We start from the raw sequence: 14,310 nt of genomic DNA, 5'->3' as shown, positions 1-14,310 counted from the left end.
ATATGATCTTTCCTTAAAGGGATACTCCACCCCAAAATGAAATTTTGTCATTAATCACTTACCCCCATGTCGTTCCAAACCCATAGAAGCTGAATTCGCCTTCAGAACACAATTTAAGATATTTTGGATGAAAACCGGGAGGCTTGAGACTATACCATAGACTGCCAAGTAAGTTACACTGTTAAGGTCCAGAAAAATATGAAAGACACTGATGTCCATCTGCCATCAGTGATTCAACCTTAACATTATGAAGCAATGAAAATAACAACTTTATTCAACAATTACTTTGTCAATAGTCTCCTGTGTTTCTCTTCAATATTCAATATTCCCTTTAATATTCTAATGATTTTTGTCATAAAAGAAACATCTATAATTTTGACCCATACAATGTTTTATTAGCTATTGCTACAAATATACCCCAGAGACTTAAGACTGGTTTTGTGGTCCAGGGTCACATATGTGGTCCATCTTGTGCAGGATATTCATATTCAATACCTTGGTGTGAGAAACAAATATTTTGCTTTGTGTGGCTACATTTTTGGATCTTTTATCCTCCACCTCACATTGCAACTTCATCCTAATCTCTCAGTGTTACAGCTTTAAAACCAAATATTGTGAAGCGTTTAACAGCCTGCTGTACACTAGTTTTATACTGCTAGTTTTAAAAATGTATTTTTATAAATTAAGTGTTGAGGATTTTTGCCACTGGAAATATTCACTGAATGTGGAAATACTAGTGCCTTTGTTATTCTACCCAGTGAAGATTAAATGTATTTGACATAAAAGTCTTTCAAACTATTTTGGCACAAATCTTAAAATCTTATACTTGATTCAGATTATTGTTGTTATGGATTTCCATGGCACTGGATACTGTTAATTACAAGTTACTTGAGACACACAATGGTATTACCGTTGTACAAAAATGTGTTAGTGCTATTGTACTTTATTGTGCCATTTTTTTACAGCATCTACAACAGACTAATAGTCAACTACATGAAAAATGTTTGAAACCTAAAAGTGAAACTAACTTTGCCCTGCAAAACATTATGGACAGTGATATAATCTTAAATAAACTGTACCTTTAAGCATTTGATTGCATTGCTCTACATTTTCTCAGCTGTTGAAATTAATTCATTATGTTGTGGTAAGATGTTATTGTGCAAATGCGCTTAATGTTTAAATCATTTGTCAGCTTTGTAATGGCCAGCCTTATTCTTAATACAAGTGGTCTTGGTGACAGATGCAAATGGCAAGCTCAAAAACATAAAAAAAATATTTGTTCATGTGAACAGTGGCAATGTAAATAAACACTACCAAAGAGGACATAATGAAGTTCATTAATGACATAATGACTTCATTAAGATGTAGAAGCAAGTACCTTTAATCTTCCTCATGGTTTCCCCCAAACATAGTCTTATTTGCACATGCTGCTGTATTAAATAAATAAAATATATGCATTTAGCAGACTTTTATCCAAAGCGATTTACAAGTGCATTCAGGCTAACACTTTTAATCTAACATGTTTCCTGGGAATCAAACCCACAACCTTTTGCACCGTTAATGCAATGCTCTACCACTGAGCCACAAGATCACGAATACAATAATGTAACATATGCTTCCTGTAATTGAGAACATGCAATATGTTCTATGTTAAGATTTTTTTTTAATGATTTTGTATAAGACTCTTATGCTCACCAAGGCTACATTTCATATATTTAAAAAAGCTTTTTTACTTGAATAGATTTTAAAACATAATTTATTCCTGTGAGGCAAAGCTGAATTTTCATCAGCATTACTCCAGTCTTCAGTGTCACATGATCCTTCAGAAATCATTCTAATATGCTGATCAAGAAACATTTATAAATATGGAAAACTGTTTTAAATCTTAACATTTCCGTGGAAGGGATTTTTTTTCCTCAATGATATTTTATGAATTTCCAAACAGCAACATTTATTTGAAATCAAAATCTTTCAATATCATAAAGTTTGTTTATATACTGCTATGGATTTTATATATATATATATTAGGGCTGGGACAACGCGTCGAGGTCATCGATGACGTCGACGCAAAATATGCGCATCGATTCGCCTGTTTTTATTTCTCTAAAAAACGTTTGCAAAACGTTTACCTTATGTGCGCTGAATATACGCGATGGCCGGATCAACATTCTGTCCAACGTTATATAACCAATGCAGGGGTTTTTCTGCATTGATCTTTTTTTTTGGCGGCTGTCAAAGCCTTATTTGATCGGTGAGTGACAGTGACAGGGCGCGTACGAGAGAGAGCCCCGGCTGCGCGCGCACTCACAGTCTTCAAACAACACGAGCGCTTCTTGCTCTCTCCCTCCCTTGTGCATATTAATCAAAATCATTAAACACGATAGAAAAAGGGCGAAACACCAAAGTTTCACGCGCGCTCGCGCACTCACAGTCTTCAAACTACACGAGCGCTTCTTGCTCTCTCCCTCCCTTGTGCACATTAACCAAAATCATTAGACACGATAGAAAAAGGGCGGAACGCCAAAGTTTCACGTGGAGCATTCGGAGATTTTTTTTCTCCATGACAGGCTGCTGGCTCCCACTGTTATTATTTTTTTTTTTTTGTAAAAGCACTCTCTGTATTAGCTTAAAGCCCTCAAGTTTACATTTAAATACTGTATTCTTTCAATTGCTCTAAACAAGTATTTTGGGTGACCTTTTTTATTGAATACTAGACATCAAGTTGTTGTTATTTTCATCTGAAAGAACTTTTTTTCAGTAAGCTAGGCCCTATGTGTTCAGTAAGCTTGTTTCAGTAAGCTATGTGTTTTCAAGGTTTCAAGGTTTTATTGAATGCTATCTCTATACAAGTGCAAAGTAATGCATTCTTAGTCAGTCTTTTATTTTGTAATTTTAAGAGCAATAAAGATATATTGCAATGTTAAGGAATTGATGTTTTTTTCATTCAGATATTTAAATCAACATGTATAAATTGTCAGTAGTCAATTAATGGGGAGATAATCGAAATCAAATCGGTCTGGAAAAAAAATAATCGTTAGATTAATCGATGCATCAAAAAAATAATCGCTAGATTAATCGTTTATCCCAGCCCTAATATATATATATATAGTGAAGTGACATTCAGCCAAGTATGGTGACCCATACTCAGAATTTGTGCTCTGCATTTAACCCATCCGAAATGCACACACACACACACACTGTGAGCACACACCCGGAGCAGTGGGCAGCCATTTATGCTGCAGCGCCCGGAGAGCAGCTGGGGGTTCTTTGGGGGCTCGATGCCTTGCTCAAGGGCACCTAAGTCGTGGTATTGAAGGTGGAGAGAGAACTGTACATGCACTCCCCCCACCTACAATTCCTGCCGGCCCGGGACTCGAACTCACAACCTTTCGATTGGGAGTCCTACTCTCTAACCATTAGGCCACGACTTCCCTATATATATATATATATAATTACTAAGCCCTAACAGTATACAGTAGCATATTAAGTTACAGCAACTCAACATGAAACAAGTAGAATATTGAAAAAAAGATTGATAGATCGCAGGGTTTCATGTTTGATTTAAAAAACACTAAAGACTTATTTTCAGGACACTTACATTTTAAACTCAATTAATAACATGTATTTATCATTAACAGTATCTAACAATCAAAATGTCTCTAAAATTATCTTTATTTTGGAAAACCAACTCATTTCAAATATTCTCTTACACATTAAAAGATTAACATCCAAAAGCTTTTATACAAAGAACAGTCAAAAGGTAAACAGACAAGTTCTAAAATATTAAAACATGTACAAGAGCATTCACATGATACAGCGAGCTGGCATGGTCACAAACTCCCCAACCCAGAAAAACAAGTGATAGTATAGAAGTAAACAACAGATCCGCAGGAGGAAGTCCTAGTGTAGATCCCAAAAAACTGACAAGTTTTGATCTCAAAGCTATACAATTTGTGATGTCAGTGGATTAACGGGCTGAAGTAGCGGCGCTTTTGCAGGCCATGAGCTTCTCTACCATGTTGCGAGCGTAGCGCAAACGGCTGGCCAACTCTTTACAGCACCCAAACTCCTCAATTAAGCTCATCTTATAGGTGTAGAACTCCCGCTTCTCATTGATGTACGTCACTGCACCCATCAGGGGACACAAAATAAGCTTAGTGTGGTCCTGTAGAACACAAAGAGAACATGAGTTCGGATATCTCTGTATTTTGTTTGACATCACAAGTACTAGACCTGTTTTAAACATGGTAGGTTCTGACCTGGAAGAAGTTGATCTGCACTGTTCCATTGCTCAGGTGTAGCACTATGGCGCTCTTTGTGCGGAACCAATGGCGGAGGTAAGGCAACCGGATGAGTTCATCCCCATCACGTGGCGTTATATTCGCCCCGGCCTTCAGCAAGTGCTCGCTCATGTAATTCCTGAAGTACTTGAGGAGCGTAATCTACACCAGAAAAAAAAAATGTTTTAATTTATAAGCAAACCTGGAACAGAGAATTATGGAAGTCATTCGCTGTGTTATATTTCCAGTGCAAACAGACCTTTTTGGAGAGTGCAGAAGGGTAGGAGCGAACACTGAGGTAGGATTCTGCAGAGTTGCGGTCGATGTACTGCAAACTGTCACCGTCAGTGTACATGATCAAACGCGTGGAATCATTGAACAGAACGCCTACGCTGTTATCACACAGCTGGTAACCTATGAAGGGGAAAAGTACATCATACAAATGAATAATAAATGCAAAAGTACAAATATGGACAATATTTTTGGAAAGCATGCAAGTAGCATCATTCATCACCCAAAGCTACAAATGACATGTGCACACATAATTGAGATGTCACAAAACATTTGTGAATAAAGAACCTTTTCCGTTCTGCATGTTCATGAAAACTGGCACAAAATATTAGTAAAAAAAAACCTTCCTGCTACCGTAGAAGGCATACTTTTCCCCCCACGTAATAATTTTAAGCCCTTGTTAAACTGAGAAACATGTATTCAGTATAAGCGTTATCACAGTTTATGCATGTTTTCTTACCAAATGTAGAAACCCACCTCAAATGAATATTTTGTGCATATTAAGATTTTGCACAATCCATTAGATGGATCTTTAAACTAAACTGCAGCTAGCAGTAGTTAACTATACAAATTTAGCCAAAAACCTAAAATAAAGGTTTCACTAATTAGGGCAATTGAAATGTGATCAGACAATATATTTTACCAGCTACTGTAAAGATCTTCAGCAATGAGTTACTTTTTATTTTTTATAAAGTGAAGAGAGTTCACATTGCTTACAAGTTTGCCTTTTGTAGATCATCCACATTATGTGCACAAAACAGACTAACAGAACCAAAATGCATCAGAGGAAAAATGCCAATTATACAGTTTGTGTGTGTGTGTGTGTGTGTGGGGGGGGGGGGGGGGGGTCCTTACCAAGGCCATATTTGTCAGAGTAATCGACCCATTTACTAATCCAGAAGATAGGTATACATGCAGGGTCCTCTGCTTCCTCTATATAGGGAAGAAAAAAAAATCATTGCATTGTGCTCATCAATAGTTTGAACAAACACCAGTCAGCACATATTTTTGTGGCTTTATGTTCAAATGCACAAAGTACAGTTTTATAGATTCTTGCTGTTACAGTAGCTCCTACTCCTATTTCCATTCAAATACAGCCACAACCCTTCATTGGCACGATGCAGAAAATCCATGTGGTTACCTTGTCTAATAAAGTCTCTCTCAGATGGTCTGGCCGTGTTGAGGCTGGCCAGCTGCTGCAGCATGTCACTTAGATGACTGTCAGGTTGTTCAACTCCATCCCTGTACAGAACAACATAGATAAAACCATTAAATACAAATGGATGCAAGTCAGTTTTTACAATTCTATTAAAATCCTGGTTTTGACACTATTTGCCAAATGCATGTACCAAACACATATACACATATATATACACACATATATATATATACACACATATTTATTTATTTATTTATTTAATTTATATATATATATAAACTAGGGCTAAAACAGCGTGCTGGTATTTACATAGATAAAACTGACCTTTGCTGAAGATCTTCACTTTGTGCCTGCTCCATTTTCCCCATTTTCTCAATAGGACTATCTGTTCCTGTACACACAGAAGAAAGATTACAGGCAACTTGAAAGTTTGAAATATTTCTGAGTGGCAAGATTTTCAGTGGAGGGACACAGTGTTCAACTCCAACACAGCTGTGCCAAATTACAAGATAGAGTTTTAAAAATAGATTTTTCTATAAACATACCTTTATTAAGTGATGAGAGGGGTTTGCGAAGGAGGGCGGGATCCAGGCTGGAGGGGGCGATGGAGAACCTGGGAGGTACAGTGAGACAGGAAGTGGGCAGCCGCAGAGGCGCATAACCGGAGGTGAAAAACTCATCAGTGAGCAGCTCAGATACGGAAGGTCTGAGCATAGGGTCAGCGTGCAGCATCCGACGAATCAGAGCAGCAGCAACTGGATTAATGTGCTAAACAATACAAAAAATAAAAAACATGTTGCAATAAGCCAAAAATCTGACAAGATTCAATTTAAACATTCAACAATAGAAAGTACAAAATCCAGCAAGTTGCCTACCTAAATAGAATGAACCACAATTAAATGATTAAACATTAGAAGCTTAAAACTTTCTTTTTTTTTCATTTCATGCCAGCATCCAAGTACAACAGGTGAACTCCTGATGCAAAGATACATACTCTAGGAACAGCGTACTCATTCTTCTTGATTCTGATGTAGGTCTCCTTCAGACAGGACGTCTCAAATGGTGGCTTGCCAACCAGCAGTGTATATCTAATGGACATATTACATCTCTATCAGCAATCGCACATGCTCCGTTATAAAAATGAATCCTTGTGCAAGGATAGAATTTCATTAGAGATCGTGTTTTAGGAAAATCTAAATCAAATGCTTCCATGGTTGTTTGGTTTAATACTGGACTTACAGAATGCATCCCAGTGACCATACGTCTACTTCGAAGCTGTGGCCTTTCTTGCAGAGCACCTCTGGGGCGATGTAGTTCGGCGTGCCACACAGGGTCTTCTTTCTCTCTCCATCAAACTCGATCTTAGTGGCCAAACCAAAATCACCTAAAACAAGAGAAATGGGATATAGTCTTGATTAAAAAAAAGAAAAGGTCAGGGGTGGAAGAAAAAAAAGATGCAAGAACAATGATTTTTTTCCTTACCAATTTTCACATCCATGTCATCATTGAGGAACAGATTTCCAAGTTTGAGATCACGGTGGATGACCCGATTGTTGTGCAAGTACTGACAACCCTGGATAGTCTGGCGCATGAAGTATCTGGCCTCAGGCTCCGTCACTGCCTTCCTCCGCTTGTGCAATTCAAGGAGAGACTATATGGAAAGAAAGAAAAAATTAAGCACAAAAATATAGAGCGGACGGGAACTTCAAACAAACTTCTTTAATTCCAGTTCCATCACATAAAGGACAAAGGAATAAAATAATTTGCCAAAAACCTTCAGGATAAACAATTTCTTATTTCAGACTTCTGGGGTGAGAAAAAGAAGAGAAATCTGGTGGGATTTGAGGATTATTCGAATTTACAGAATCTGAAAAAAAAAAAAAGTTATAATATATATATATATATATAATAAATTAATTGTAAATTAAGTATTATAAAATCTGGTAGAATTGGCATTTAAAAATAGATGTGAAAACAGTAAGATGTGTGTATTATTGATTGTTTTAATTTCTGACAGAGTTCGTTTTAAACAACGATGTCTCCGAGAAACACAAAATCAACTGACGTCACATCCTCCAGTTTAAAATCCACTAGCGGCGTAAGGGAGAAAGTTGAAGCAGTTTTATTTAGATATAACGTTTACAAAACATTTAACGTTACGTTTTGAAAGAACACAGTAATTACCGGTTACTCTTAACAGAATGTGGTTATTTTAACGAGTTAAGTTTGAAGCTCTGTAATATATTATCAGCCATGACAGGAATACCGACCGTTGACGGTCTGTTTTCAAAACGGTTTCCCTGATCTTACCCGTCTCCGGCAGATTTCCAGCACCACGTACACGAAGTCATCATCCTCAAAAAAGCCGTGAAATCCCACGACGTGCGGGTTATCGAGACTCTTGTGAATGGCGATTTCTGTGCTCATTTTCTCTTTCTGGTGCGGCTTCAGTAGCATTGACTTCGGCACCACTTTCCCTGCGAAAACCTCCTTTGTGTCCATATCTGTGATTTCGTAGCACTTCGCAAATCCTCCCTTTCCCAGAAAGCGACCTCGCATGTATCTCTTCATGGTTCTGGGATCCACCAGAATGTCAGGAATCTCTTTCAAAGGAGCAGATCTGGGGTCGACGTGACCCGATGGCTTCGCCGTCTTTGCGATTGCAGCGCTCATCGTTGCACGCTTTACGAGACGATTCAAGCCGAATAAGGAACCCTAAAGTCCTGAAAAATAAATGAGTCTAAGTTCCTTGCTCCTTTCTTCTTTATCCCGAAAAGCACGCATGCAATTCACCAGTCATCCACATCCGCTGCGAATTACATTCAAATAATAACCCCAACAATTTTAAAACCTACAATATACACGGTGTATTATCTAAAAGATGTATATTTGCCGCTCTGAATCACGCATCGGTAGGATTTCGCTGATAAGACTGAAATTAAACGGGCATAAAGTCTGTGCGTCGGCCCGCTGCTCAGATGGGAATGCAGTGGGTCACTGATACTTTTTGAATTGTGCTCGATTCGTTATCGCCGCCTCTGATTGGCTGCTGCGATTTAAATTCTGACCAAACACAGCGAAGCATCATGGGACTCGGCGTGCGCGTTCGGAAAAACTTTACTTGTGTTCTTTTGGATGTTTAACTTTGGGGAAACTTTACACAACGTTAAATAGTTTTCGTATGGATTTAATTTTATGATTTATAACATCTATTATACGTTTTATTGAGTCTCTATGGAATATAAATACTATTCAAAGTCCACTAACTTGTAATCATTTAATTAAATTTATTTAATTAAATGTAAATAATTCATATTATAATTTAAACAACTAAATTTAGTAGTAATAATAATAATAACAATAATAATAATAAATAAATAAATAAATAAAAATGACCTGAAGATAAATTGCTATATTTTATTTTCTCATGTCATATACAGCTAATCCTTTGATTTTGTACATTGTTCGGTTTGTTTAATTATGCCACATGTGCCCTTTTGGGTTTGTAAACACATTCATTCAAGCACATGTGCTTAAAGTCTGTTTGGTATCTAACCTCGAAAAGTAAATAATTTTGCTCTAGTTTTTAATCTAACCAGTTATCACGTGCTTTTAACACTTTGTGTACCTTTGGGTATTTGTGTGTGTGCAAATGGTCAAATGAGGGCACATTTTAGCTTGCGGAGGGGAAAAATACCAAGTTACCTATCATTACACACGTTTTTATGTTTGTACAAGTGTGGGTGTGAGTAGAATAGAGAAAGAGGATAAACACAAAGTTTGCCCTTGTGATACAAAACCAAAACAGTTTTACAAGGTCAGGGAGCAGTAACAAACGATATATATATGTATATATATATATATATATATATATATATATATATATATATATATATATATATATATATATATATATATATATATATATATAATAATTTTTTTTTTTTTTTTACAATTCTTAGTGTTTATTTTAGTGTCTTATTCAATATTTAATTCATGATATTTAACTATTTCTAACAGACTTAAAATTAATAACGTTCTTCTAAAAAAATAAATTATGCAAATGTTTTTTTCTTCATATAATCAAACCATTAAAGAGAAGACATGACTTAAATTATATGTGTAGGTGTTTTTTGAGAGCATATCTGCTTCTTTGTGAATACTGTGAAGTGTTTCCTAATAAGGTTGTTTACTATTTTTCATGAGTGTCTTTCTCACTCTCGTGCTCACGATTTTCTCTTGTCTAGTCCATTCACAAATGCATGAATGCACCAACCCACTGTTTCCTGATTAAAACACTACAAGTGTCACTATAAAAGGTTGTCATGGCAGTTAGATAATTTTAGCATATATAAAAAGGTGGGTTGCATGGATGCAAGGAAGTACTTCATGTTTGCATAAAACATGTCAACCTCCTTGAAAGCTGAATAAATTACGCATAGGCTATATTAAACAGTTCAAAAATACATCAACCTACAAAAAGTCACATGGTCAGCAACTGCTGTGACTAACATTATTACTGGCATACATACTGTATTTATTTAGTGATCAAATATTTATACCATTAATTTTTACATTTGTTTAATTTTGCTACCATTGGTTTTTACTTTTGTGTTTATACATAGTCAGTCATTATTGTAGATTGTGGCTGTAAATATTATTTTTACTTGTACATATATAGCTATTCATTTGTCCACTGGCCTGTTTATAAATAAATATAATATATTTTAAGAGGTGACAAAGAAATGAAGCAAGGAGAGCAGCAATGTGTTCAGATGGAAGATGAGCTTTTATTCATAATCTGCTTTGAATAGTTCTGGAACTGGTGTTGATTCCAAATAATCAACACAAAAAAGTTGATATGCCACAAACTAATGAATTCTATGGTCACACATTGGCCACTATAATGCATTGATTCACTTTTTTATTTTATTTTATCAAATTAAATGTATGCATTTAGCAGATGCGACTTACAGTGCATTCAGGCTAAAAAAATTTACCTAACATTTATTTCACATTTCAGTTTTGGAAGCAATGAAAGGAATAGTTCACCCAGATAAGTTTGGTTTTGGAAAAATGTTGCATTACATCACTTGGTCATCTCTGCATTGGATGGGTGCCGTCAGAATCAGACTTCAAACAGCTTATAAAACATCACAGTAATCCACACAACTCCAGTTCAATGTCTTGTGAAATGAAAAGCTGTGTGTTTGTTATTACCAAGTTAATCCGTTTTTAAATTGTTACTTCTTGTTAAAATATAAGCTCTCTATACATAATATTGCTTTCATGAAAAAGTCTTATCTGAATCAGGAGAGAAATATCCAAGTGAAAACCAACTATTTAGTTGATGATGTGCATTATAATACAAACCCAATTCCAAAAAAGTTGGGTCACTGTACAAATTGTGAATAAAAACAAAATGCCATGATGTGAAAGTTTCAAATTTCAATATTTTATTCAGAATATAACATAGATGACATATCAAATGTTTAAACTGAGAAAATGTATAATTTTAAATTTCATGGCATCAACACATCTCAAAAAAGTTAAGTCCCAGTTTTCCAAAAAGAACTTCAAATTTTAATTCGTCTGACCACAGAACAGTTTTCCACTTTGCCACAGTCCATTTTAAATGAGCCCTGGCCCTAAGAAAACGCCTGCACTTCTGAATCATGTTTAGATATGGCTTCTTTTTTGACCTATAGAGTTTTAGCCGGCAACCGACAATGTTTTCTGGAAGTATTCATGAGCTGTGTTGTGATTTCCATTACAGTAGCATTCCTGTACGTATGTGATGCAGTGCTGTCTAAGGGCCCGAAGATCACGGGCATCCAGTATGGTTTTCTGGTCTTGACCCTGATGCACAGAGATTGTTCCAGATTCTCTGAATCTTTGGATGATATTATGCACTGTAGATGATGATAACTTCAAACTTTTTGCAATTTTTCTCTGAGAAACTCCTTTCTGATATTGCTCCACTATTTTTCGCCGCAGCATTGGGGGAATTGGTGATCCTCCATCTTGACTTCTGAGAGACACTGCCACTCCGAGAGGCTCTTTTTATTCCCAATCATGTTGCCAATTGACCTAATATGTTGCAAATTGGTCCTCCAGCTGTTCCTATATGTAAATTTAACTTTTCTGGCCTATTCCGGGGTGGTGCTGGCGCAGTGGATAAGACACATGCCTGTGGTGTGAGAGACCTGGGTTCGAATCCACTGTAAGACACTAATGTGTCCCTGAGCAAGACACTTAACCCCTAGTTGCTCCAGAGGTGCGTGACCTCTGACATATATAGCAATTGTAAGTTGCTTTGGATAAAAGTGTCAGCTTAATGTAATATTATACCTGTCCCAACTTTTTTTTAAATGTGTAGCTCTCATGAAATCCAAAATGAGCCAATATTTGGCATGACATTTCAAAATGTCTCACTTTCAACATTTGATATGTTATATATTCTATTGTGAATTAAATTTAAGTTTATGAGATTTGTAAATTATTCCATTCCTTTTTTACTCACAATTTCAAAATCAACAAAATCAACAACTTGATGGATTTGTTTTATACTACCACACAGCTCTTCAATTCACAAAATGTTAACTGATGGACTGGAGTGGTGTGGATTACGTGTGGATTATGTTTTTATCAGCTGTTTGGACTCTAATTCTAACGGCACCCATTCACTGCAGAGGATCCATTGATCCAAGTGATGTAATGCTACATTTTGTCAAATCTGTTCTAATGAAGAAACAATCTAATCTACATCTTGGATGGCCTGTGGGTGTGTAGCAAATTTATTTTCATGAACCATTCATTTAAGAACATGATATTATTTTCAGACTCTGTTTTTATTATCAGCAAAGAAAGGGTGAGACATGATGCTGAGTCATGCACAGACTGATATACTAACAAAAGGCTGGAAGGTGCAGAGCTGACATTATTTCCTGAGAAAAGGTCTGGTCATTCAGTATAGGTAGCACAACCCGCATTATCTATATACAGTCTTATATGCAAAGTGTTATTTTCTGTGTGTTGGGGTCAGAGCAGCAGGATATAGCCGGAAACAAAACGTACTAAGATATTCTGTCATTGATCTGACCAAGACACTATATGACAGATAATGTCATCAAATTACTGAATTATTACTCTTTCATACTTGGTTGAACTAGAAAACATGTCTGTTGTATTCTGTAGGTGACTTTAGCCCAAGTGGGTCACATTTGATATTACCTTTTATGAAACAAGGTAAAGAATATTTACATAGAACATATATTGATTAGAACATTATTTGCATTTATTTACTCATAAAATCTCATTTAGAGAGATCAGACATATAGGCAAAAAACCCTTACATGATTATGATAAAGCATCAGACTTAAACTGTCCAACATTTATGTGGAGTCTATCGATCCAGACCACTTAAGCATCAGTATGATGCACAACTATTATAACATCACGTGAAAGTGCATTAAGACAAGATACAGCTGTTGTTCTTCTTCAATGGAGGCTTTTTCCGCGTCTCTGTATGTTCTCTGCTCATTGTCTGCGTCCGTCTGCGCAGTGCCGGGCTCACGCGGCTCGGTAACTTCATCTGTTGAAGCAAGTCCCGAAACACACCGGTGACGTTCTCCCCGGTGCGGGCGGACGTCTCCACAAAGCCGGCGCCCCAGTCCTCCTCCACCGCGCGCATCACCTCAGCAGTGGCCTGGCGACTCCGGCTGCCCAGGTCCGCTTTGTTCTCTATCACCGTGATTCCAGTGAACTTCTCTCCCTTCAAGTCCAGGATCTCCTCACGGAGTCTCTGCACCTCCTCCAAGGAGTCTGGCTCGTCCGCGGCGTACACAAGCGCAAACGCGTCCCCGGTTCGGATGCACAAAGCGCGCATCGCAGGGAACGAATAACTACCGCTCGTGTCCAAGATCTCAATGCGCACACTCGCGCCGTCTGTGTCGTACTCAAGAGCGTGAAGCTCCTCCACCGTGCGCGTGTATTTGGAGTCGAAGCGATTTTGCAAGAAACGGGTGATCAGAGCAGTTTTTCCAACCCTGGCGGCGCCCAAAAACACAAAGCGGACCGTCCGATGCTCCCGCACCAGCAAAGACATATTGCTAATTTTATAAATTATAATTTGCAGAAGAGATTCAGTTAGACTTACAAATCTAAAACTTTTAATATCCTTATGCCATCGAGACGCGATACTAAAGTGTTGAGATTGAGCAAGGATGCTCCCCTTATATTACATGTATGCGCCCTACGTCCTACTAGCTGTAGCCAATGGAAACGCAATGACGCGACGCGTGGGTTTCTGGATTAGACGATTTTAAAGACATTGTAAGAATTATTCAGTGAGAAAATTTTCCGGACGCAATCTGTTGAAATGCATTAATCTTGAATAAAGTTAGGCTAATAAAGTGATAATAATGACAGTGTTTTATAATTGTAACAGAAAGTGCCCGGACATGATAAAATTAACCATGGTTTTACTACTACTACTACAAAAAAAATTCCCTATAGGAGTTAAACCATGGTAACCACAAATTAACCATGGTCTTGCTACACTAACCATGGTTTAACCAT

General features: G+C 37.1%; 2 protein-coding genes across 2 annotated transcripts; both read right to left on the bottom strand.

Moving 5' to 3' along the window:
- Nucleotides 1-3,654: 3,654 nt before the first annotated feature.
- Nucleotides 3,655-8,750, bottom strand: plk1 (polo-like kinase 1 (Drosophila)). Its single transcript, XM_059553622.1, has 11 exons — nt 8,041-8,750; nt 7,213-7,381; nt 6,970-7,114; nt 6,725-6,818; nt 6,276-6,498; nt 6,055-6,121; nt 5,713-5,813; nt 5,427-5,504; nt 4,540-4,694; nt 4,260-4,442; nt 3,655-4,165 (listed from the first exon to the last, which is right to left on the bottom strand). The coding sequence occupies exons 1-11, from the start codon at nt 8,401-8,403 to the stop codon at nt 3,968-3,970; spliced, it is 1,776 nt and encodes a 591-aa protein (XP_059409605.1). The 5' UTR covers nt 8,404-8,750; the 3' UTR covers nt 3,655-3,967.
- Nucleotides 8,751-13,087: 4,337 nt separating this feature from the next.
- rasd3 (RASD family member 3) lies at nt 13,088-13,979 on the bottom strand. The gene has a single exon (XM_059553168.1). It carries the CDS (start codon nt 13,835-13,837, stop codon nt 13,202-13,204), a length of 636 nt encoding a protein of 211 aa, XP_059409151.1. The 5' UTR covers nt 13,838-13,979; the 3' UTR covers nt 13,088-13,201.
- Between the last annotated feature and the right edge of the window lie 331 nt (nt 13,980-14,310).

This window comes from Carassius carassius, chromosome 7 (assembly GCF_963082965.1).
Source record: "Carassius carassius chromosome 7, fCarCar2.1, whole genome shotgun sequence".
Lineage (NCBI taxonomy): Eukaryota > Metazoa > Chordata > Actinopteri > Cypriniformes > Cyprinidae > Carassius > Carassius carassius.
The sequence above is the reverse complement of the archived record's forward strand: the minus strand, read 5'-3'. Positions and strand labels throughout refer to the sequence as shown.

Bases quoted from the DNA above. Each gene is read 5' to 3' on its own strand.
- rasd3 (XM_059553168.1), bottom strand. From the start codon at position 13,837: ATGTCTTTGCTGGTGCGGGAGCATCGGACGGTCCGCTTTGTGTTTTTG.
- plk1 (XM_059553622.1), bottom strand. From the start codon at position 8,403: ATGAGCGCTGCAATCGCAAAGACGGCGAAGCCATCGGGTCACGTCGAC. The intron at 5,505-5,712 runs GTAACCACATGG...TTCCCTATATAG, and splicing joins GAGAGACTTTATTAGACAAG to AGGAAGCAGAGGACCCTGCA. The intron at 4,166-4,259 runs GTCAGAACCTAC...TGTGTTCTACAG, and splicing joins TGCAGATCAACTTCTTCCAG to GACCACACTAAGCTTATTTT.